Below are 24513 nucleotides of genomic sequence, written 5' to 3' on the forward strand. Positions count from 1 at the left end.
CAGCCAGATGAACAGCGGCCAACGTAATGACACTATTATGCAAATGTACCAATAATGACTTGCTTAACCCTACATTTCTCCTGTCGTACATAACATTTTGAATCAGTCCAAATGAATGAATGAATTTGTCTAGGCTAAATTGAGAAAGAATGAAAATATATTTATGTGAACTCCATGGTGTTGACAAGCACGTAAAAGGCCTTTCTGCAGAACAAAAAAAAAAAAAAAAAAAATATATATATATATATATATATATTTTTTTTTTTTTTTTTTTTTTTTTTTTTAAATGAATCCATTATTGTGGTGAGCCATTACAGTCCTGAAAATAATTTCAAATTGCACTGATGAGATGTTTTTTTTTGTTTTTTTCCCACCACTAAACAGCAACACTAAGTTCAACATGTTCCCCAAATACAGAAGGCCATATCCGTTCTCCTAAAGTGTTGAAAACTATTGCACTGGTTGTCCACAGATAAATATGGGAGATAAAAACGCACAAGGGTTAATCCCCAGCTCGAAGAAAGTCAAACGAAAACCGTTCATATATGTTGGAATTGGATTTGGCGGGCATGAAATGGTTCAAGTATGATTATGTGGCTGTTATTAGTATTATCAAACTGTCATTATAAAAACAAAAATATACAAAAATTCATGCAGGGCTTACACTGCCTCCATTAATATCCAGATAAGGAGATCACACAGCGTTTTGCTGGAATAAATTAAATAGAGTGAGTTTAAAGATTGTCCTCCACTTATTTACCATTTGAAAGATCACATTCATACAGCAACAATTCAGCTAGGTCTGCAGTTGGCATTGTTGCGCATATTTCTGAGGGCAGTTATGCTAGTGGGACACTTGTAACTGTTCACGAGTAGAAAACAAAAGTTGGGGTAGGAGAGCAGGCTTTGAGAAGTACCAAAGAGATTGTTCTCTGCTGAACCCCATTAAGTCTACAGTCGCAAATTCGGTCAGGTTTCATGATGTAACTCAATCTCATACTGTATCAGTGCCAGGGGAACACTGGACTGTAAATAGCACCAAGTGTAGGTATGGAGTGAATTGGTACAGTACTCCAAGGAATATCGCAAAAATCTAATTTCATTATAAGTGACTTGTCCAAATAAAAAGGAACGGTACCAAGTTAAAAAGTATTGTACATATCCATACCATCTAAGCATTATTCCAGGGAGAAAAAATATATACAAAGTGCTAAGTTAAAACATTCCTATTTAGAGTCGTGAACAGTAGTAGATTCATTTACCATACCTTGCCAGAGGCAATGATTTGGCTCCATGGCAGGATAGAAAGGCGCTTTCTGATAATTTACATATTTTCTTTGAGAAAAGTAAAATACAGGTATATACTATATACTTTATATTCTTCTTAGGCACGTCAAAAAATAGCTGCATTACAGAAAATAATGGAAATGCTTTTTAAATTTCATTGAGGCGTCTATGTTGGCCGTGCAGAGGATTGCATGCTGGAAGAAAGTTTTTTAGAGGATGAGATCCTTTCGAGATGTCTCTTCCCATTGATGGGAGACTGAAGGCTAGCCTCAGAATTGGAAGACTTGGACTTGCCTACTGGTAAGAGAGAGTGTTTGTTAGGGGTGGAGGTCTTCAAGGACTCTTTCTCATCGGTGGCAGCCCTGCAGGAGCGTGGCTCCGGAGAGACCTGCTGGGAAGAGTTTCCCGAGCCTTCGCCCCCGTCAGCATCGAGTCTGCACTGGCTGCTGGACTTGGCAGTCCTCTCGACAGCCTTCTTGGCGAGAATCGTGGTCTTGCCCAGATCGGCCGACCGGCGAGTCTCTTTCTGCCGAAGTGCACTCTTGAAAAAAGAGAGTCCCTTGTCCTCGGATTTGCTGCTGCGGCGGAGGTCTCTCGAGGAGACGCTTGGGGAACGCAGGCTGGTGATTGAGGAACTACTGCTAGAGCTTCTCACTGGCCGCCTTGCCTCGGCAGTTTTAGGTTGGGATGTTCGCGGAGGAGTGGCACTGACTTTAGACCTCTCTGCCAGGGGACTGGCGTGCGCCAAGTCCTTACTGGAGCCTCTTTCCACCAGCTTCTTCTTGCCAGACACAGAGTTCCTCTCAGCCACTGAGGAGCTCTTTTTTGTTGTGGGCGAGGGAGAGGCAGAGGACTGGGGTGTGGAAGTAAGGGACAGTTTCCCCTTTGTGTCTCCAGACTCTGGACACTCCTGTGCCTGCAAAGACTCTTTCCTTTTGGAGGGCGTTCCTGAAGGTGTACCCTTCGTACTTTTGGGAGAATTGCTCTTCTCTTTTAGATTGGTCGCTTTGGTGCCCTTCGCTTGAGGACTGGAAGACAATTGGGAGGATGGAGACTTGGTTACAGAACAGGTGCTCTGGCGCTTTTTCGAGGGCTTCTCTTGGTCTCCCTTGGTCTTGGTGGAGCTCTTCTTGCTGGCGGATCCTTCAGTTTTCTTCTCCGACACGGAGCTCTTATGCTTCTGCTCTTTGGAGAGTGCTCCAAGAGCATTCTGGTCCACAGCATTAATTTGGTTGTTGTTGTCGATGGGCTCACCTTTAGAGCTCTTCCGGTCGGACGGTGTGGGAGCTCTGCAATAGGCCTCGTCTAGGATCCATTTCCCACTGCCGTCATCACTACCGTTACCCTCCATCATGGCCAGCGGGGCCTTACTGCTGGGCTGACGCTCATGTCTGCTGTAGCTGCCGAAGCAAGACATGGACACTTTGTCATCACAAGCTTCTCCTATCCTCTCGAGAGGAGGGGAGGAGCGCGAGTCCAAAGAGAATCGTGAGGGCGAGTTGGATCTCATTTGTAGTTTCTGTGACAAGGACCAGGAAGGTTTCATCCCGTTTTCACTGAAAGCCAGAGGGCTGGTAACCGACGATCTGGAGGACAAGCTCTGCTGCTGGATGCTCCTCACGAAGGGCCGCGTTGAAAATCCTCCTTAATACATAGAAGAGAAATTTAAACTAATGTGCTGACACTTGTCTGAATGAAAAAAGCATTGGCATGCAGTTTTGTCTTAACTGAGCAAGGCGGGAGATCCTGTGTTAGTAAGCGCTAAAGCTACAAGAGAGAGAAGACATAATAAAGAAAGGCAAGTGTAAAACACTGGCACAACACACAGAATAAGAGGACACAAGAAAGATGAGGGCAAAATATGGTACTACTTAACTTCTAAAGATTTACATATTAGACATCAGAAAGATGAGTATCCATGTTAGAGGCATACTAAGCTCCTCACCATCATCTTCACTGCGATCACCGGGAAACTCCACTGACTCTGCCAAAGAGATCAGGGATGTGCGTCTTGAGGAGGCTCCGGAGGCCAGGCTGGGCGGCCTGCTGCCCTGAAGCCGGTTAACCCAGTGTTCACATAAAGATGAGCTGGTCGAGCCTGAGACAATTACACAAAACTAAAATAAGGATCTTCATTTATATGACCATGTTCTGCACTGTTGCAGAAGTGTTCACAAAAAAAAAAAAAAAAAACATTACATTTTCTGTCCACTCTTTGTCCCTTAGTATTAAAAGTGCTTTTTTGATACAGTATTCCTCATATACGGATTCGTTAATTTATAGACTAAACAATGTTGATCACCAGGGTTGTTCAATATGAAGATGTTGATATTTACATTTAGTCATTTAGGAGATGCTTTTATCCAAAGCACAAAACACATGACTTTTTGTTCCCCAAACAAATTTAGCTGATTTCACTGGGCAACTACATCACATAGTCCTCTGTGAAGTAAAGTTAAAACTTTACATTTCTCACTGGATTAATCAGAACGGTGATTGACATGACCACTGAAATCTTTTAAATTGGCTGCAGGACAGGGACTTAACTGGTTTGGGGGAGGGGGGGGATAAGATTAAAATCAGCCTCATAATGTAATATTTTGGTTCCATAGTGTGGAAAGAAAAATTAGAAAATTTCATTTTTGGGTGAATTATTTGTAATGTGCTCATAACTTAAGATCCCATTTTTCCTAGCTTGATGTCCATAAATGACCTGGAGGCCCTTCGATGCAAGATATGTCTAGACAGTCCATCAAACTCGTTTTATTCTGTTTTTTTTTTACTCTCCAGAACGGAAATGGGCTCTACAAAAGTCTCGTCAAAGAGTGTCACACTAATATGAAGCAGCTTCACTGGGCTGGAAAAAGAGGGTCAATTGGTTCACATGCCAGACCCTTCACAAGACTTTCAAATGAACAAGACAAATGAGTCCACAAACTGTGTCAACCCAAAACTCAATGAGGAACAAGAGTCACCTGCAACAGAGCTGTTTGCCGACCACGAGGGAATAGTTGTCCTCCTTTGATAGAACAGAATGTATGCAGTTTGCTGACAGACATCCTCGTCAGCTACAGGCTGAACCTCACTGTCATCAAAGCAATACCACTGCCCATCAATGGAGTTCTTACAGTATGCTGTTAGGAGTTAAAACACAGGGACTGAAAGGACTGAAATATCAAATCCACCAATCAAGAAGGTAATAACATTTTGAAGTAAATCCAAGCTCTTAGTGCGCTAAGGTGTTACCCGTGTAATGCCCTCTGTGCATGTTGCCATGATGGTTACACACAGCATAGAGGTCATAAAGGTAGTCGTCTGGGTTACGACCAAGTCCGTAAGGTCGTCTCCATGGTGACCAGTGGGAGGGTAAGCTCCAGCTGCTCTGGCTTCTCTTCACCACATGAGGAGCCATATCCATGCCAATCAAAGGAAATCGCACCATGTTTTGCATCTTAACCCGCCTGTCTCCTTCCTTGAAGACACGAGGTGCACACATTAGTAAGCATGCAGTCATTTACACACATTAAACACTTTTATCCAAAAAAACTGTGAATACATAGCTCTCCAGGTAGACCTTCAAAACAGTCAAAGGATCCTCCCCGGAGTGGGCGCCAAACTTTCACCACAGGCCAATCTAACACATATTTGCACTACTTGCTAATAGCACCATTTGAGCAGTTGATGTGATTTGATTAGAACAGCACCTGTCTAAACCTCTTGAGGTGCAGTATGAGAACATCCGGCAGGGTCCACAGGCTGAGTTTGATCCGCCCCTGTTGCAGTTGCCTGCAATGTGGGCAGCGCCAGGCATCATCTGGGGCCAGCTGGAAGGCATAGAGGAAGCAGACATAAACAACATCAGTCAGAGAGATTTTGCATTTACAAATCTGTCTGTTTCTTAGTTTTCCTTAAAGTACAGCCAGTTCCAAACCCTTCCTTTGATGGCCGAAGTCGGCTCTGGCTAACCACAGTGTATATTTATACGATGTGTGGACCTATTCCAGAGTTAAAGATGTGTTTGCAAAAAAACTAGCAATTTTAAAACAGCACTGACAGCAGAAATAACCTTGGCATATGTGCCCACAAAGGCAGCTCTGGAAAAGTGGAAATTAAAGAAATTAAAGGAGTGTGAGGGCTCTTTTAAAAGGATAGCTTACCAAAACAATCAAAGTTCTATCATCATTTACTCACTGTCATGTCATTCAAAACCTGTATGGATTTCTTTTATTTATGAAAACAGGAGGATAAATGTCTGAGCTGTTCATTTCCATACAATGAAAGTGGATGGGGGCTGTCAAGCTCCAAAGATGGCAGAAAAACATAAACTGCATATTGTGCGAGCAAGAGACAGAATTTTAAGCCGTTATTCACTGAAAATCTTGTTTGACAGCCATGATCACCTTTAATTTTTATTATTTTATGGGTTTCAACAAAAGTCAGTCAGTCATACAGGTTTGGAAAGACATGAAAGTGAGTACATGACAGTTTTCTCTTTTGGATAAATGAATCCTTTAAGTGGATAAAACTATTCTGCCAGACTTTTACCTGCTCCTCTTTGGTGTAGAGCTGGAAGCACTGAGCGAGGGTGCAGGCCTGCGGCTGATGGTGCTGCTCTCTGTGCAGATACACACTCTCAGCATCAGGGATGTACTCTTCCTCAGTGTGTCCAAACAAGCTGTGGAAATCAGAACATACACTGGAAACAACCAGACCAATCAAGCATGTCTGTGAACCCCCATTTTTTTTTTAAATATATATCTGCAAGGTATTCTCTCTAACAGTCTGCCAGAGAATATTTAATACATGCACACATGTGGTCAAGAAACTCCTTTGACGCTTAAAGTGTCGAACTTTAATATAAAATAATTTAAATTACCCTTCTTTTCTAGCTTCACTGAAATTTCTAGTTCTGAAATTTATGTATTGAATTTTATTGAAATTTATACATTCACCTACAGATTTATTTTATAATATTATTATATTATATATACAAAGCTTATTTCATAAACAAACAAGTAAACCAAGTAGCAATCTAAAAGCCTTTATTTATTTATTTTATTTTTTAATGCAGGGGTAAAAGCCTTTTTTATTTTTAATGCAGGGGTTCCCAAACTTTTCTTTCAGCTGAACCCATTTGACCTAAAATCAAAATACCCCCCTGAGATTTTAGTATAATATTTCCATAATTTAACAATACACTTGCATGTTCACAGTTAATGGTCACATGACAAGAAAAAAAAAATCTTTCTAAATAAGCATTTAAAAAAATAACTTTTTATTTTATAATTTTTACTATTAAAAAAGTATTCATTTTAATTTTGTTTTTAATCATTTAATTTAATTATCTTGTTATTAGCGTTTCAACTACTCATTAACTCCCTGCAGTTCCCTCGCAAACCCCCAGGGGTTTTTAATTCAAATATATCCAAGATGCGTCTGTGCATAAAGTGTGTTTTTTTTGTTTATTGTTTTTGTCCACGCACACTCCAGTGAGATATCTCAGCCTATTTCAGCATAGACCCTATTTTTTATTTTATTACCAAACATCTACCTTCATATATTGACATCTGTTGCACTATTTGTACAAATTCCTAACTGTTTGATCTGATGACCTGCACATTGTTTTCTTGTGTTATTATTTTTTATTGTGTACTTCTTTGTCTTGTAATTACATGTGTAATTTTATGTTCTCTGTACCTCAACGCTTTTATCTTGGCCATGTCACCGTTGCAAATGAGAAACTGTTCTCAACGTGCTCACCTGGGTAAATAATGGTTGAATAAAAATAAACAAATAAAATTCCCAATTTGGAAGACTCTGATCTAATGCAATGATGTTCAGCGATTTTTAAGTGTGGTTTAATTGTCTAAATGTTATTTTGGGCCCACTACCAAAACCAAACCAAATCAAAACAAAAACTATAGACAAGTTATTAATTGTGGCTTAGTTTTACTTACTATTCCTTGGTTTCTTTGTCCCACTCCACTACAATCTTAACATGAGGAGGTCCTCCTGGCCCACAGGATTTATATGCTCTAATAAGGAAAAATTAAGGAAAGACAAGTTTGCCAAGAAAATAACTTTTATTTTTGGAGCTTAACAGAACAAAATGAAGAATCAAGCATTGTTGTATTTTGTTTGATTACATTTGTTAAATTCAATGATCAGAATCAGATAAACTTTTCATCTACACTCATTAATTCATCTAGCATAATATAAAAGACTTTGGAGGTCTGTGTAGTTAATAATCCTGCTGTAATAACAGACTATTTGCTTGCCTGTGGAAGAACGGTCTATGTGCACTAACAATATACATGTCTAAATCTGCCAGTAGGACACCTGAAATGTAAGTTCACACAATATGCTCGGAACACAGTGGTCATGCATTACAAACCTTTCCACAGTGGGGTGACATAGTGGCTGCTCATCCTGTGGCAACAGATATGTGATTCCAACCACTCCAACCACACGCAAGCTAAAGGGTCCAACCTAAAATAACCAATCCTCTTTATTACAAGTGCAAGAAAAGAAGTCATAATCGTACTGACATGAGGAAAAAAAAAAAAGATGCATTTCAAGTAGAGGTTTCACTGACCTGAATGTAAACCCCTGGCCTTAGTAGGTGACGCATTTTCTCCAGAATTTCTTTCTGTAACACATCCCATGTCACAGTGCGCTCTAGATATAGTACAAATGGAAGACCGAACCTGCAAAAAACAAAAAGTACTGGATTGATTTTCCACTTTGTGCTACATTACTGTCTTTTATTTTGTGTACAACGAGATAACATTTTCTCCATGCAAGACATTGGCTGCATCCGAAAACTTAGGCAGGTGACTTGCTGTCTTGCTGTCTAATCAGGCAATGACTTTGCAGGCAGCGTTTTTGCACGAAGGCACCTCATGAAACTGATTTCGGACAGGCTTCTGAAGCAGCGTAATGGTTTAATGATCTACAGCAAAATATAGAGAGCTTTGGTGATAACTAGGTGTATATTTCATTACTGCAATATTAATTTCTCGCTAGAAATGGCATAAAAAGTGAAAAACGTTGATCAGAAACATACATTTACACACAAAATGACCCCCAACTGCAACTTTCAGACGCCATCTTTATTTTTTGTCTTAACTCTCACGGAATGGAACGCACAGGATTGTGGGATATCAAAGGCAGCGAAGGATACATCTATGCTGCCTTCAAAAACCGGCCAGATGAAGGCATCTCAGGAGACAGGAAGTGAAGCTAACTTTGAATTCGGACGTGCCTTGATGCCTTCCTACCTTGGAATGCGTCCTCCGAAGGCAGCATTTTTCAGTTTTCGGATGCAGCCATTGAGTCAAAAATAACTCTTGTGTTAGCATGTCGGAAAGACAATAATTTTACCTCCGTCCCTGATGGCCAGTGCAGGCTCTGTTACAAATCAGCAGAATCATTTTCTCACATCCAGTGTTTTTGTTAGGAGATACTGGATTCATTGCTCCCTGCATGAAAGACGGCGTCCGGTTTGTCTCCACTCCGTATTTCACATTGTTCTGATTCAGATTAGCAAGGAGGCTCCCTGGAAATGGTTAAAAATGTTACTTGCATCACTAAAAACAACAAAAATTAACAAATAGTATCAAGATTCATTTCATACTCTCCAATCTACTTTTATTATGCTCCTAATAAAAGATAGGTTTAGTTTCTACAGGTGCATCTCAAATTAGAATGTCGTGGAAAAGTTCATTTCAGTAATTCAACACAAATTGTGAAACATGTATTAAAGTAGTTTAAGTCTTCGGTTCTTTTAATTGTGATGATTTTGGCTCACATTTAACTAAAACCCACCAATTCACAATCGTAATCTCAATTCATAATCTCAACAAATTAGAATATGGTGACATGCCAATCAGATAATCAACTCAAAACACCTGCAAAGGTTTCCTGAGCCTTGAAAATGGTCTCTCAGTTTGGTTCCCTAGGCTACACAATCATGGGGAAGACTGCTGATCTGACAGTTGTCCAGAAGACAATCATTGACACTCCTCGCAAGGAGGGTAAGCCACAGACATTCATTGAAAAAGAAGCTGGCTGTAAAAATGAGTGCTGTAGCCAAGCATGTTAACAAAAAGTTGAGTGGAAGGAAAAAGTGTGGAGAAAAAAAGATGCATAACCGAGAGAACCACAGCCTTGTGAGGATTGTCAAGCAAAAACAATTCAAGAATTTGAGTGAACTTCACAAGGAATGGTGGTCCAAAGTCCTCTTTTCAGATGAGAGCAAGTTTTGCATTTCATTTGGAAACCAATGTCCTAAGGTTTGGAGGAAGGGTGGATAAGCTCATAGCCCAAGTAGCTTGAAGTCCAGAGTTAAGTTTTCACAGTCTGTGATGATTTGGGGTGCAATGTCATCTGTTTGTGTTGGTCCATTGTGTTTTTTGAAAACCAAAGTCACTGCACCCATTTACCAAGAAATGTTTGAGCATTTCATGCTTCCTTCTGCTGACCAGCTTTTTGAAATTGCTGATTTAATTTTCCAGCAGGATTTGGCACTTGCCCACACTGCCAAAAGCATCAAAAGTTGGTTAAATGACCGTGGTGTTGGTGTGCTTGACTGGCCAGCAAACTCATCAGACCTGAACCCCACAGAGAATCTATAGGTTATTGTCAAGAGGAAAATGAAAATCAAGACACCAAAAAATGCAGATGAGCTGAAAGCCACTGTCAAAGAAACCTGGGCTTCCATACCACCTCAGCAGTGCCACAAACTGATCACCTCCATGCCACGCCGAACTGAGGCAGTAATTAAAGCAAAAGGAGCTCCTACCAAGTATTGAGTACATGTACAGTAAATGAACATACTTTCCAGAAGGCCAACAATTCACAATTTTTTTTTTTTATTGGTTTTATGAAGTATTATAATTTGTTCAGATTGAATTGGTGGGTTTTTGTTAAATGTGAGCCAAAATTAACTATTAATTAACTAATAATTAAATCATCATGATTAAAAGAACCAAAGACTTAAACTACTTCAGTCTGTGTGCATTGAATTTATTTAATACACGAGATTCACAAATTTAGTTGAATTACTGAAATAAATGAACTTTTCCACAACATTCTAATTTGAGATGCACCTGTATGTTTTCAAAGACAAATGACTATCTTTAGCTATTTTTCGATAAATTATTGCTTATAATTAGTATCACTTGATAAACATTGTTTTTCTTAAGCCCAAAGTATACTTCGGTTTTTACATGTACGCCAGGGTTTTGCATACAGTTGCATAAATGCTGTCACAGCCTGATTTTTCTAACTGCACGTACTCTGTACACAGGCGACTTGAATTATTTTTTTTTTTTGCACTAATTAATTGCTCCAAAAGGGGGCAACACTGGCCCGGCCCATGGTTTAACAGTCGAAAAAGAAACTGAACTGAAAAAACAACAAACTACTGGAGATGTAACAACAACAGACGCCTACATTGATGAGCAAGTAAAGAGATACCTGTAACAAGTTTGAACAAGAACAAATATTTTTATTGGTCAAATTTTTGAGCGAAATGGCACATACCAAACACTGAACAAAAATCGAACTTTCTAGTGCACACGTGTCAATTCGACCATCTGTGTTTGCATGTTATCAAATGGAGAATACTATGAAAGCAGAAGTATTTGGCTGTGCGCTAAGCGTTCACATCAAAACTGATGCATACTTTGAGCTATAACCAAAGTGCAATGCATGAAAGAGTACCTCTTTTAGAGCGAATGTTTTCTAATCTAAAAGTCTCAGGAGTTTCAAAAGCAAAGACTGAGTCACTTTCTTGAATGATATCAAGATCGTCGTCATCGTCACAAAAGGAGCGGTGGAAACCGTCGTAATACATTTCAGTCAGGACAAACTGCACAGACATAAGAGAGACGGATGGTCAGAAGTGGTTTACACTTAACATCTCGGTAAAACAAGGCAAACAAACATGAAACGGCTTTGGTTGATGACATCATGTGGGAAGACGAACATACAAACAGCAATCAACCCTTAGTGTCCACACTTCAGTATTAGCAGAGAATCAATGTTGTATTCAGGAAAACAGAAAAAGATCTTTATACAAAGATTGGAATTTGATGAAAACAACATCGCAGTACTGTGCAAGAAAAACCCTGTAGAATCTGCACCTGGTCTGGTGGGATCTTGGTCTCACGTGATACGGCCTCTCTCAGTCTGGACACAGTGCTGTTGAGTGGTACAGCCACACCGATCCTCATGCAGTGAGAGTACTTGCCTTGATAAACCACGGTCACATACAGAGGCCTGTGGGATGGCAAGTAATACAACTATTTAATCCAAAGCAACTTCAGAGAGACAGTCGCCCTGGAGCAAACAAGTGCTAATAATGAAAGTTAATGCATCACCACATGCAAACCTACAGACTTGTAATTGCTAACATAGATTTTTGAACCATTAGTTCACATTACTACCTGAAAGTTAACTCTAAGGGTCCATCCCCCCCCCCGAAATGAAAATTCTGTCATCATTTGCACATCCTCATGTTGTTCCAAAAGAATTTTGTTCATCATCAAAACAAATCTGTCCCTCTACTGAAAGTTCATTCCATCATAACAAGACATTGCAAAACTAATCCATATGAATTACAACCCGAATTCCGGAAAAGTTGGGACGTTTTTTAAATTTTAATAAAATGAAAACTAAAAGACTTTCAAATCACATGAGCCAATATTTTATTCACAATAGAACATAGATAACATAGCAAATGTTTAAACTGAGAAAGTTTACAATTTTATGCACAAAATGAGCTCATTTCAATTTTGATTTCTGCTACAGGTCTCAAAATAGTTGGGATGGGGCATGTTTACCATGTTGTAGCATCTCCTTTTCTTTTCAAAACAATTTGAAGACGTCTGGGCATTGAGGCTATGAGTTGCTGGAGTTTTGCTGTTGAAATTTGGTCCCATTCTTGCCTTATATAGATTTCCAGCTGCTGAAGAGTTCGTGGTCGTCTTTGATGTATTTTTCGTTTAATGATGCGCCAAATGTTCTCTATAGGTGAAAGATCTGGACTGCAGGCAGGCCAGGTTAGCACCCGGACTCTTCTACGACGAAGCCACGCTGTTGTTATAGCTGCAGTATGTGGTTTTGTCCTGCTGAAATAAACAAGGCCTTCCCTGAAATAGACGTTGTTTGGAGGGAAGCATATGTTGCTCTAAAACCTTTATATACCTTTCAGCATTCACAGAGCCTTCCAAAACATGCAAGCTGCCCATACCGTATGCACTTATGCACCCCCATACCATCAGAGATGCTGGCTTTTGAACTGAACGCTGATAACATGCTGGAAGGTCTCCCTCCTCTTTAGCCCGGAGGACACAGCATCCGTGATTTCCAACAAGAATGTCAAATTTGGACTCGTCTGACCATAAAACACTATTCCACTTTGAAATAGTCCATTTTAAATGAGCCTTGGCCCACAGGACACGACGGTGCTTCTGGACCATGTTCACATATGGCTTCCTTTTTGCATGATAGAGCTTTAGTTGGCATCTGCTGATGGCACGGCAGATTGTGTTTACCGACAGTGGTTTCTGAAAATATTCCTGGGCCCATTTAGTAATGTCATTGACACAATCATGCCGATGAGTGATGCAGTGTCGTCTGAGAGCCCGAAGACCACGGGCATCCAATAAAGGTCTCCGGCCTTGTCCCTTACGCACAGAGATTTCTCCAGTTTCTCTGAATCTTTTGATGATGTTATGCACTGTAGATGATGAGATTTGCAAAGCCTTTGCAATTTGACGTTGAGGAACATTGTTTTTAAAGTTTTCCACAATTTTTTTACGCAGTCTTTCACAGATTGGAGAGCCTCTGCCCATCTTTACTTCTGAGAGACTCTGCTTCTCTAAGACAAAGCTTTTATAGCTAATCATGTTACAGACCTGATATCAATTAACTTAATTAATCACTAGATGTTTTCCCAGCTGAATCTTTTCAAAACTGCTTGCTTTTTTAGCCATTTGTTGCCCCCGTGCCAACTTTTTTGAGACCTGTAGCAGGCATTAAATTTTAAATGAGCTAATTAAGTGGATAAAAGTGTAAAATTTCTCAGTTTAAACATTTGCTATGTTATCTATGTTCTATTGTGAATAAAATATTGGCTCATGTGATTTGAAATTCCTTTAGTTTTCATTTTATTAAAATTTAAAAAACGTCCCAACTTTTCCGGAATTCGGGTTGTAGATGGTTCAATCAAATTCAATTGTACTATCTTGACACAAGATAACTTTTGAGCTCTTGTTTACCACATATGATGTGCTCTTAAGTATATACATTGATCAATGTTTATATGTCAATAAAAGCCTAAATGAAATCTGTTTATTGTATAAAGTGGTTGGGGACTTTTCAGAAATGCATTTATTTATTTGTTTACAATGTCTTTATGGTCTCATTGAGGTTTGAACATTTTGGTAGAACAGATATTTCAATGAAGGTTGCAATAAAAATATCTTCATTTGTGTTCCACAGATGAAAGTCGTATGCATTTGGAATGACATGAAGGTGAATACACGATGCCAATTTAAATTTTTGGTTGAACTATCCCTTTAAAGACTAATGCTAATAGAACTACATTCATGCGCAAAAACATCTTCTGTAATTCAGGTGTGGATAAAATAATTAAACTTAATAAAAATTAAAAAAATTGAAATTAGAGCTGATACAAATGTAAAACATTACTTAAGGTCCTTGTATTACATTCAGAAGCCTATAAGGAATAAAAGCATTTGGAATTGCTTTAATGATGCTTGATCACATCTCTAAACGCATTAGGAAGCAAACTCATCTCTAAAGAGGAAAAGCTGTGTGCAGTGGCCCCAGAAGGCGAAAGCTAACTAAATCAACAACTCCTCATCAATATCTGCCCATGTGAAGTGGCATATCAGGGAAGTGTAGGGAATAAATGACCTATGAAATAATATGCAGAGATAACAGCACTTGCTAAGCATGGATAAACAAAATTAAGGAGGGGGCAAATGAAATCTACTCCCACAGACTGTGATGACCAGGGCAATTATCGCTTAAGTCGCACATCGCTGAACCTCCAGACGAAATTTCCTCTTCTTCGGATCGGTCATTCTTCATGCTGGCAGAGCATGAGCTCCAAATCTAGTCTCTCTCTGCACTTATGTTTTTTCAGAGCTTAGAGATGCCGACAGTGCAGAAACCCACAATGGGTGGATGGGTTAAAACACCCCCGATTCCTCTCTGTGATGTAGAACTTTGTGGATTAGGGATGAAATGAAGGCACCAAAAGGGTTTTACTCAATAATGATGTGGAAGTGAAACCTGCCCAGCTATTCTTCTCTCCCAGGGACTATTATTTAGTAGTTCATCATCTCTGCTGTACTATGAGTGGCAGGTGTGCTGCAAATCACTGTCTGTCTTCTAATAGCACGGCTTCTTTAAACATAAATGTTTACTAATAGATTCAGAATCTTAAAACTGCCTCTGGATTAAACCAAGTGCCCTTCTTGATCAACCACTACACTGGCCTCTTAAAAATAGCATCAGAGCACTTCAGGGGTGAAGCAGAACCAAACAGTATTACTGTAAAGTCGTGGCCAAAAGTTTTGAGAATTACATAAATATTAGTTTTCAAAAAGTTTGCTGCTAAACTGCTTTTAGATATTTGTTTCAGTTGTTTCTGTGATGTACCGAAATATAATTACAAGCACTTCATTCGTTTCAAAGGCTTTTATCGACAATTACATGACATTTATGCAAAGAGTCAGTATTTGCAGTGTTGGCCCTTCTTTTTCAGGACCTCTGCAATTCGACTGGGCATGCTCTCAATCAACTTCTGGGCCAAATCCTGACTGATACCAACCCATTCTTTCATAATCACTTCTTGGAGTTTGTCAGAATTAGTGGGTTTTTGTTTGTCCACCCGCCTCTTGAGGATTGACCATAAGTTCTCAATGGGATTCAGATCTGGGGAGTTTCCAGGCCATGGACCCAAAATTTCAACATTCTGGTCCCAGGGCCACTTAGTTATCACTTTTGCCTTACGGCACGGTGCTCCATCGTGCTGGAAAATGCATTGTTCTTCACCAAACTGTTGTTGGATTGTTGGAAGAAGTTGCTGTTGGAGGGTGTTTTGGTACCATTCTTTATTCATGGCTGTGTTTTTGGGCAGAATTGTGAGTGAGCCCACTCCCTTGGATGAGAAGCAACCCCACACATGATTGGTGTCAGGATGCTTTAATGTTGGCATGACACAGGACTGATGGTAGCGCTCACCTTTTCTTCTCCGGACAAGCCTTTTTCCAGATGCCCCAAACAATCAGAATGGGGCTTCATCGGAGAATATGACTTTGCCCCAGTCCTCAGCAGTCCATTCACTATACTTTCTGCAGAAGATCAATCTGTCCCTGATGTTTTTTTTGGAGAGAAGTGGCTTCTTTGCTGCCCTTCTTGACACCAGGCCATCTTCCAAAAGTCTTCGCCTCACTGTGCGTGCAGATGCGCTCACACCTGCCTGCTGCCATTCCTGAGCAAGCTCTGCACTGGTGGCTCTCCGATCCCGCAGCTGAATCCTCTTTAGGAGACGATCCTGGTGCTTGCTGGACTTTCTTGGACGCCCTGAAGCCTTCTTTACAAAAATTGAACCTCTTTCCTTGAAGTTCTTGATGATAAATTGTTGATTTAGGTGCAATCTTAGTAGCCACAATATCCTTGCCTGTGAAGCCATTTTTAAGCAACGCAAAGATGGCTGCACACGTTTCTTTGCAGGTCACCATGGTTAACAATGGAAGAACAATGATTTCAAGCATCACCCTCCTTTTAACATGTCAAGTCTGCCATTCTAACCCAATCAGCCTGACATAATGATCTCCAGCCTTGTGCTCGTCAACATTCTCACCTGAGTTAACAAGACGATTACTGAAATGATCTCAGAAGGTCCTTTAATGACAGCAATGAAATGCAGTGGAAAGGTTTTTTGGGGATTAAGTTAATTTTCATGGCAAAGAAGGACTATGCAATTCATCTGATCACACTTCATAACATTCTGGAGTATATGCAAATTGCTATTATAAAAACTTAAGCAGCAACTTTTCCAATTTCCAATATTTTTATGAAATTCTCAAAACTTTTGGCCACGACTGTACATAACCTTTGGTTTGTTTGTTTGTTTACCTTTGTTCAGAAATTATTTTCTTTGATAATCAACATGATATTATGCTCTCAATATTTTCAATTGTATCAAGATCTCAATTGTATTTAGTCCACAATTTCTTTAAACAAGAACAAAATCTCAAAAACATCATACTCAAAGAATGAGTACATGACTGTTCAAAGGTATCGGGTCTGTAAGGTATTTCTTTTTTGAAGAAATTAATTATTTTATTCAGCCAGGATGCATTAGATTGGTTGCATTAAAATAACTTTATAATGCATGTAATGTAATGCAAAAGATTTCCATTTTAAATAAAAATATTAAGCAGAACAAATGTGTTCAACATTAATAATAAGAAATGTTTCTTGAGCAGCAAACAGTCACCTGAACATGCTAATCAGTGTCTTCTGGACTACTAGAAAGCTATAGGCAGCTAAACTCTGCAGGACAGTGGCCCTCTAGGACCGAAGTTGATGAGTTAAAAAAAAAAGCCTACATTTGTATATGAACATAAGGTGAAAGTCCATAGCAGACTAAATTAACAACATTATTCCAACAGTCATGAAATCCAAACGAACCTGGAAATCGAACACTTCATCTAAACTCAGCAGAGGTGACCGAGCATATTTCTTCATATTCATCCAACCCCTGATAATCAGTCACATTATTAATACAGACATGACAGTTGATCAATCTGTCTTTATGTCTACACCACCAGATCAAAACACACAGAAATTAAATGAAATGGCGGTCTCTCTGACATCAGTACTTACCGTGTGTGAGGTAATGGAATTGGGAGGGAGATGCAAAGAAAAGGATCAAAAGTGTTGCTCTGTTTCTGACAGTGCGGACAGGTAAGTGACGATCTGGAATCAATAGAGGACACAGTGAGCAATTTCAACTCAGACAAACATTTAATACAGCTGACAGACAGACATCAGTGATCATTACCTGTACTGAGCTTGAAACAGCTCTTGGACAAACGAGCCAGCGGAAAGAGGTGGTGAAGGTCCCTCTAACGCTCCATCATCTTCCTCGATAGGAGGCTATGGTGACAAACAAGAGAATGTTAGGTGCTATTTAACAACACTATTGTCAGTAACTCAAGACAACCCAGCTGAAGGTCAACTATTAAATATGCATGACAGATTTGCATATCACATAACAAACACTTACCACACCAATGTGTCATGTACAGGCAGATAAGGTTCAAGTACGTAAAGCAGGGGCGCACATGATCTTCACAAGGGGTATGTCAAAATAAACTCTCCAAATATTACAGAACATATATATTTTACAATTAATATTTTTGCTGAACAGTTACAAAATACAAACTTCAGACTACCATTCAAAAGTTTGGGGTCAGAATTATTTTTATTTTACTAAGAAATTAATTCTTACTCAGCAAGGATGCATTAAATTGCTCAAAATTGACAGTAAAGATATTTGTAATGGAGATGAAAAGATCTCCGTTTTTAAATAAATGTTGTTCTTTTAAATTTATATTAATTCTGAAAAGTGTATAACGGTTTCCGCAAAAATATTCATCAGCACAACTGTTTTCAAAAATGATAATAATAAGAAATGTTTTTGAGCTGCAAATCAGCCTATATCAGGGATCCTCAAATCTGGCCCACGAGATCCACTTTCCTGCAGAGTTTAGTTCTAACCCTAATCAAACACACCTGAGCATGCCAATCAGTGTCTCCAGGATCATTAGAAAATCACAAGTAGGTGAAAATTCAGCTTAGCATCACAAAAATAAATTACATTTTAAATTATATTCAAATAGAAAAAAAAAGTTATTTTAAATTATAATATTTCACAATATTAATGCTTTTACTGTATTTGATCAAATAAATTCAGCCTAAGTGAGGGAAAAAAAATCTAAAAACAATAGTACACAATCCAAGCGCACAGAAGAGCTGCTGTCAGAAGGCAGAGTAAAGGTTTATATGATTATGCTGCACCGTAAGGGTAGAGCTTGAGTCAATAAATAAAAGCCCTATATTATGCCAAGACACTGTAAGTGATTAATAATTTGAGAGACTGGTGTTCTTCTATAAGTTTAAGAATCCATCTAAGCATCTGGCTCTTCAGAGCAGTGCTGTCAGTCAGCATGGTGCTTCTTGGCACACACTCCAGGAAGCCACAACGTACAACTAAATCAATCGGACAAGCTGAATGACCTCATGAGAGCATGCTGACCCAAGGGGCTGACCCTGATCTAGACACCACAGCCTATAAAAAGAAACCCAACGAGCCCTCTTCCGAACAGGCCATAGGATGCGATTTAACATCCCATGCATTTGATATAGGGGAGAATTTAAGTTTCCTAAACATGTGTCCTGCTCTTTGTCAGACTGATGTCTGATGTGAGACTCCTAGATGCCATTCCAGGCCTGAATGGCTCTATAAATCAAGCCACGTTTGGCTCTTCTCCTGTTCTGCTATTTAAATGATTGAAATCCCAAGCTTTTATGGAGCTGCTGTTAAAATAAGAAAATAAAAAAACTATGTAAACCGCTAGAGTGGTTAACAGTCTTCTAGTTCATCTGAAATAAAGAGATGAACGTACTGTATGGCATCCTTAGACCAAACAGCCATGCATCAGCAAAACATTCGGTCATTAAACCCAACTTAGTCAGTTCACTAAGAAATCAGCCATACCTTTATAGAGGCTCTGATGTTAGGGTGTACAAGATGATTGAGGTCTTCATGGACACGGTCGAGCAGCCAGAGAAGGAACTCCTGGGCATCATGTTGGGCATTTCCCCGGTACTGCAGGGCACTCTTGGCCACAGCATTCTACCACAACACACACACAGAGTATTAGTCCAAGTATTTAAACATAAATGTTTCTAATCTACATACGCAAGATCAGATATAGAAAACATCTAAGTGTTGACAACTGTGCTTTTTAAGGATTTACTTGAATGTGCTTTTAACCATATAAAGCATATCATATTAGATACATGATTCACTAAGGTCTTAAATTATCAACATGGTGAATATTTTGCTGAATAACCTAAACCTACATAATCTACTACATGCCTACTGTCATTTCATAATCCTACAAACTTATTCAAGCAAGAAAAAAGGCCTTTAAAAGTTATGAGTAACTATATTCAAGATGAAAATTTACTTGAGAGAAGAAACTTAGGTTTACTTAATTGTCCATAAGAAAAATCATTAAATTTTGAGTATCACATATGATCAGGCTTTTGAGTAATGTTTATTTCTACATTTCTCTGTCATAATTGCTTTGCATTACATTATATTTCTCCCCAACACTTTGATCATACTACAGAGATCTGGTCATAAAACTAATCCTTACTGGGAGAAATATAGTGATACCTGTTATGCAAGTAGTTTGCTATTGTGTTATTTACATCTCACTGATTTACAAGATTGATAAAGTTCTATCTTACTTTTTGGCCATATGAATAACAACATCTGCAACAATTTGTTTGAGGCTCAAAATTATGATTTTTTTTTCTTAAGTATGAGCTTCATATTATATAATACTATATGTGCCACAAAAGCCTGATGTATAAAATATATAAAACGAAAAAAACATCTTATCATATCTTAAAGCTGACTAGTAACTAACAAAATGTTATTGTTTGTGTGCTCGAGACGCTTCCACAAATTACTTATTTCCAATATGAATCCAAGAAGATATTCAAAACTCAAAACCAGTAATTTCCCGTTAATATATCTTGGCGAGTTGATAAAGTGACATAACCGAATCAGTTAATTGAATCAGCTCGAACTGATTCATTCCAACTCGTGAACGAAATTCATGAAGCTGTTAAAATGATTCACTGAAAAGATCCGACTCCGAAGAGTCGACATGCCTAGCTGTCACAGAGACGGGTGCATTGAATGGTTCTTAAAGGAATTTATACAGGAATTAGAATCGTCCCTGAGAAGACATAAACCTGGATTGGAAGTGTAATCAATTTGTAGTAAAAAGGATAAAACAGAATTCACAGTCCATAGGTTAAAAACAATTGGACATTCCCAAAACATCTGGAGAAAATAACCTGATGATACAGTGTTAAAGATAGGGCAATTATATGTCGATTGTGGTTTTATTTTTTACATCTTGGGTGGAATTTCTCAGGTAGAGAGACATTAAAGACAGGTAAAATATTCCCAGGCGTGCCCGCGACGTCACGAGACCCCTCCGCGTGAACTTACTTTGAAGTCTCGGCTGTGCTGCGGCGTGTACTCAAAGGTCCACAGGGCTCGGACCAGTCCCGACAGCTGCTCGGTCACCTCTCCTCCGTCTTGACCGCCCTTCCTCTGCACGACCCCGTTCGTCTTAGGTTTCTCGTCGTCCGTCTGGTCACCTCGGTACTGCTCCAGCGCCAGATACTCGGCGAACAGCTCCGTGTTGCTCAGGCACTGCAGAATAGCGTTCATGAAACACGTATTGCCGTGGTTTTTCAAACCGGCCACTCCGGGGATCTTGTCCCCGGGAAGAAACCCCCCGCAGTCACTGTCGTCCGACGCGACGGACCCCTTGCCTTCGTTCTTTAAGGTTGTGAATCCCCCATCGTCCTTGTCGCCCTCGGGCGCGTGCAGCTCCGAGCCGAAATGAGAGAGCGTGGAGAGGGTCTTCAGGACTCTGTTCATGAAGCTCCCCACGGAGCGCACCGAGCCCCGGCGGAACAGCTTCTTGCTGAAGCCGGACTTCTTCTCTTTACCCGAAGCTTTGCTGGACATGTTTGGAGTGTTTAGGTCATCCCCTCTTCCCAGCGAGAATCTAGCTACAATTGCCAGTCGAGGCTAAACGAGTGCAAACGCTGGCTGCTTATTTAGAGCATAAAATCGACTCAAGATCTTGCATGTTCCCTTCGCAAAAGTCACGGAGAGCTAGCTAGCCGGGGGCAGTGCCTCTATTATCCAAGCGTTTGCTTCAGTGACACAACCTGAACTTGCCTTGAGAAAATGCATTGTGAAATGCGCACGCCTGCCACTTTTTCAGATATCAAAACCTGTTATGTCAAGTTGGCAGTAACCTTACAGCCTGTTATTAACTAACTAGCAGCTGTTTGTCCGCCATCTACACGCTCCGCATCTATAACACACTGTATATTATACGCTCACTGGCCCCTCTCGCGAAAAACAAACCGTTAGGGTTTGCATGCTGTCTAATCCGGTGAAGTGATTTCTTCTAGCTAACACAGTGGCTAGCTAGGCCTGCCCGGGCTAACCGTTTGCCATGTCAATTAAATCACGGCCAAAAGTGGATTTCTACCGGAGATCGTGTCCAGCACCCGCATCAAAGTCAAATGCGCTAGAGTGCCGCGCGTGATCAAACGCTGTAGGCATACAGATCACTGTCATAATACGGGACAGTGCTTAGCTCGCGATGCTAGTGCGCTAGCCGATTCTTCACGCATAATTGTGCGATGCACTGCAACTCCACCCAGGCAATCACGCTCCGCTCCGACCGCTAAATATTATGCATACGCGCTCAGACTGGACGCGCAGGCGAGATACTTCAGTTTGTCTATTCGGATCTCACATCCAACAGTCGGCAGGCACAGACCGCTATATCCCGCGCGAGCCCGATGCTACAGCAGCAGATGTGCGCGACCGAGCGAGAGTTCGGCGTGCATCACGAATCCCATACGTTTCCGCGTGTTCTCATTGACTCGGCGGTTTGCTCCTCGGCCGGCCAGTCGTAAGGTGTCTGGTGGATTTCGATGGTGGTCTTCTTGTGTCTGTAGGCCGTCTCGTTCTCGAGCGCTTTTCTAAAATCACTGACACTGCAGGGCGGGCGTTGCCAGGTTTTTACAATAAAACCTGCCCAATTGCTACTCCGGGAGCAAAATACACATTTTTGGCGGGTTCCCTTGGTAAAATTCGCCTTCCGTGGGTTAAATATCACGTTATTGGCTTCGTTTATACAGTCTACGGTTTCATCTCCGGCAACAGTGTTAAAGTAACCCAATCCATGCGGGGAAACCGCGGACCTGGCAACAGCGAGGGCGGCGGTGCGATGTGACGTCACAGCCCAGCAGCAGTCCGTTCCTAGCAGCTACTGTAGTGTTCGTAGATTAGTGGTGTCCTGAACCTTTAGCGAGTCATAATACTTTGATTTCGAGCTGTGAAGTACTGAGTAGGGCACGGCAATAACATAAAAGAGTTTTAAAACAGTTTACTAAGCGGTTTTGTACCTTCACAGCCCCAAGGAGCACTTCATCGAACTAGAAACGTGGCCCTTTGACTCATATTTTATTGGACAGCTATTTAGCATTATCTTTATTTTTTTTTTTATTAATATTGTGGGCGAAAAACTGCAACTGGCTAGCAATCGTGACATAACTAAAGGCTTTCGGCTGTTTTAAAAATAATCCGTTCTGAGGAGGGCCATTATAAATAAACTTTGAGAGAAAGATTTAACATTAAATACAATTTCTCTCAAAGACTATTTGAAAAAAAAAAAAAAAAGACAGTGGAGAAAACTGTGAAAAGACATTAGATGTTCAGCAGTGCACGGTATCCAGGATGTGAGAGGAAAGTGATTCTGAGGCGGTCATGGCAAAGAAACCTGTTTTAGATTAATTAGAAAATCTTGTCAAACAGGATTTTAACCCAACTGACTTTTATGCTTTGGGAAGTGGCCTACTTAGTGGTTTTGCATAGCCAGTATTTGTGGAGAAATTTTTGTATTTGTTTATTTATTTATCAATAAAAGGGTACTGGATGCTATTCATACTAATGCATTATGCTTTTGTTCAATAAGACCCTATTTTTGTATGTTATTTATATATATACAGTGGGTATAGAAAATAATTTTTTAAGGGGTGTCTGTATATTTATTTATGGAATTTTTAGTACAAGTACATGTAGAAGAGTACTGAATGTGAACCATCAGGCATTGGTTTGGCCTGCCACCACAGTTGTTACACATTCAAGGTCGTTTGACTATGGTCTGGTGTAACATGAGAGCAGCATCTCTGTCTGGCAGAAAGCTCTCTGCTCTTCCCCTGTAGCCCATCCATCTGCATAACACTCCATCTACACACAGAACTGTTCTCTTCTGCATGTAATAAAGAATAGCTGGGGTGCTCAATATAGGACACATATTAAAAATGCATGACCTTTAATGACTTCATTTATATCTTCATAGCTTTTTTTCCCCCTGTGGATTGTGATAATTCTGTGGATTCTCAAAGCACTGCGTGATATACGTCATCTGAGGTCAGAAGCAGAAAATGACTCCTTTATTTCAAAGGCAAGTCATTTATCACCTTTTCTACCTTTTCATGAAAAAGACGTATAATGTTATGTCAGCACATTCAGAATGCTATCTCACGAGGGAAAACAATCTCTTTGAAAGCTTTCTCTGCCTACAAAAGCACTGTTTTTCTTACATAAATGGCTTTGAAACAGGCTGAGATGCAACAGGGCTGTCCTGTTTGGGCAAATTCTCTTTAATAATGCTTAGCTGTTGTGCTGCTCCCTAATAAATCTATCTCTTCTGATGTTTTGGCCAATAGAAATCTGAGCTTGGAGCAGGTTGTATAGAAGGATTGGCTGGCTTGTTGCTAAGAGTCAAAGTGCAGTAACTCATCGGAGGGACAGGGCATTGCCACACTAATGAACAGAGTATGCACCCCGTTAGGCAAAGACACAAGGCAGAAAAGCGTGTCGCAGCATGTTGAAATGTCATGGGAAATTGCACAAGTGCACCTGCACAAAGCTCCCTGTATGTGCATGAGCAGAATGTTTTTTGCAGTCAAAAACACACGTTTGTTCAAGAGAAACTAGAATCAGTTCGGGACAAAGTAATGTTAAAAGCTTGCAATGTTAAAGTTTGTTACGCATTTGTAAGAGAGATTTAACGTTGCACATTGTGGGTAGTGTTTTTTTATTACCATTTTTAAAAGGTTCTGGAACCCCCAGGGGGCCACAAGAGGTGCAAGGTGTTTTTTGGAATTTTTTACAGGGGGGGAAATAGTTTCAATTGTTTCAATAAAGTTTCAATTTACTGAATTTGGCATTGTCGTTATGATGCATGGTGGGATTATATTATTAAAACAAAA

The 24513-nt window shown here is 40.0% G+C and overlaps 1 protein-coding gene across 3 annotated transcripts; it reads right to left on the reverse strand.

Moving 5' to 3' along the window:
* Positions 1-387: 387 nt before the first annotated feature.
* Positions 388-22433, reverse strand: usp31 (ubiquitin specific peptidase 31). Of its 3 annotated transcripts, none has more exons than XM_059558598.1 (17): positions 20654-22433; positions 19118-19255; positions 17399-17493; positions 17221-17313; positions 11436-11571; positions 11014-11161; positions 8671-8845; positions 7883-7994; positions 7682-7776; positions 7245-7322; positions 5833-5962; positions 4992-5111; positions 4534-4759; positions 4263-4421; positions 3233-3385; positions 3016-3048; positions 388-2931 (listed from the first exon to the last, which is right to left on the reverse strand). In XM_059558598.1, exons 1-17 carry the CDS (start codon positions 21179-21181, stop codon positions 1454-1456), a joined length of 3897 nt encoding a protein of 1298 aa, XP_059414581.1. In that variant the 5' UTR covers positions 21182-22433; the 3' UTR covers positions 388-1453. The 3 variants fall into 3 exon arrangements, with proteins under 3 accessions (XP_059414581.1, XP_059414580.1, XP_059414582.1); XM_059558597.1 differs by having other exon boundaries at positions 3016-3054; XM_059558599.1 differs by lacking the exon at positions 3016-3048 and having other exon boundaries at positions 20654-22432.
* Positions 22434-24513: the final 2080 nt, after the last annotated feature.

Source organism: Carassius carassius, chromosome 9 (genome assembly GCF_963082965.1).
Source record: "Carassius carassius chromosome 9, fCarCar2.1, whole genome shotgun sequence".
Lineage (NCBI taxonomy): Eukaryota > Metazoa > Chordata > Actinopteri > Cypriniformes > Cyprinidae > Carassius > Carassius carassius.

Bases quoted from the DNA above. Each gene is read 5' to 3' on its own strand.
- usp31 (XM_059558597.1), bottom strand. From the start codon at position 21,181: ATGTCCAGCAAAGCTTCGGGTAAAGAGAAGAAGTCCGGCTTCAGCAAG. The intron at 7,323-7,681 runs GTTTGTAATGCA...TTTCCTTATTAG, and splicing joins TGTCACCCCACTGTGGAAAG to AGCATATAAATCCTGTGGGC. The intron at 5,963-7,244 runs GTAAGTAAAACT...TGATTTCCACAG, and splicing joins GACAAAGAAACCAAGGAATA to CTTGTTTGGACACACTGAGG.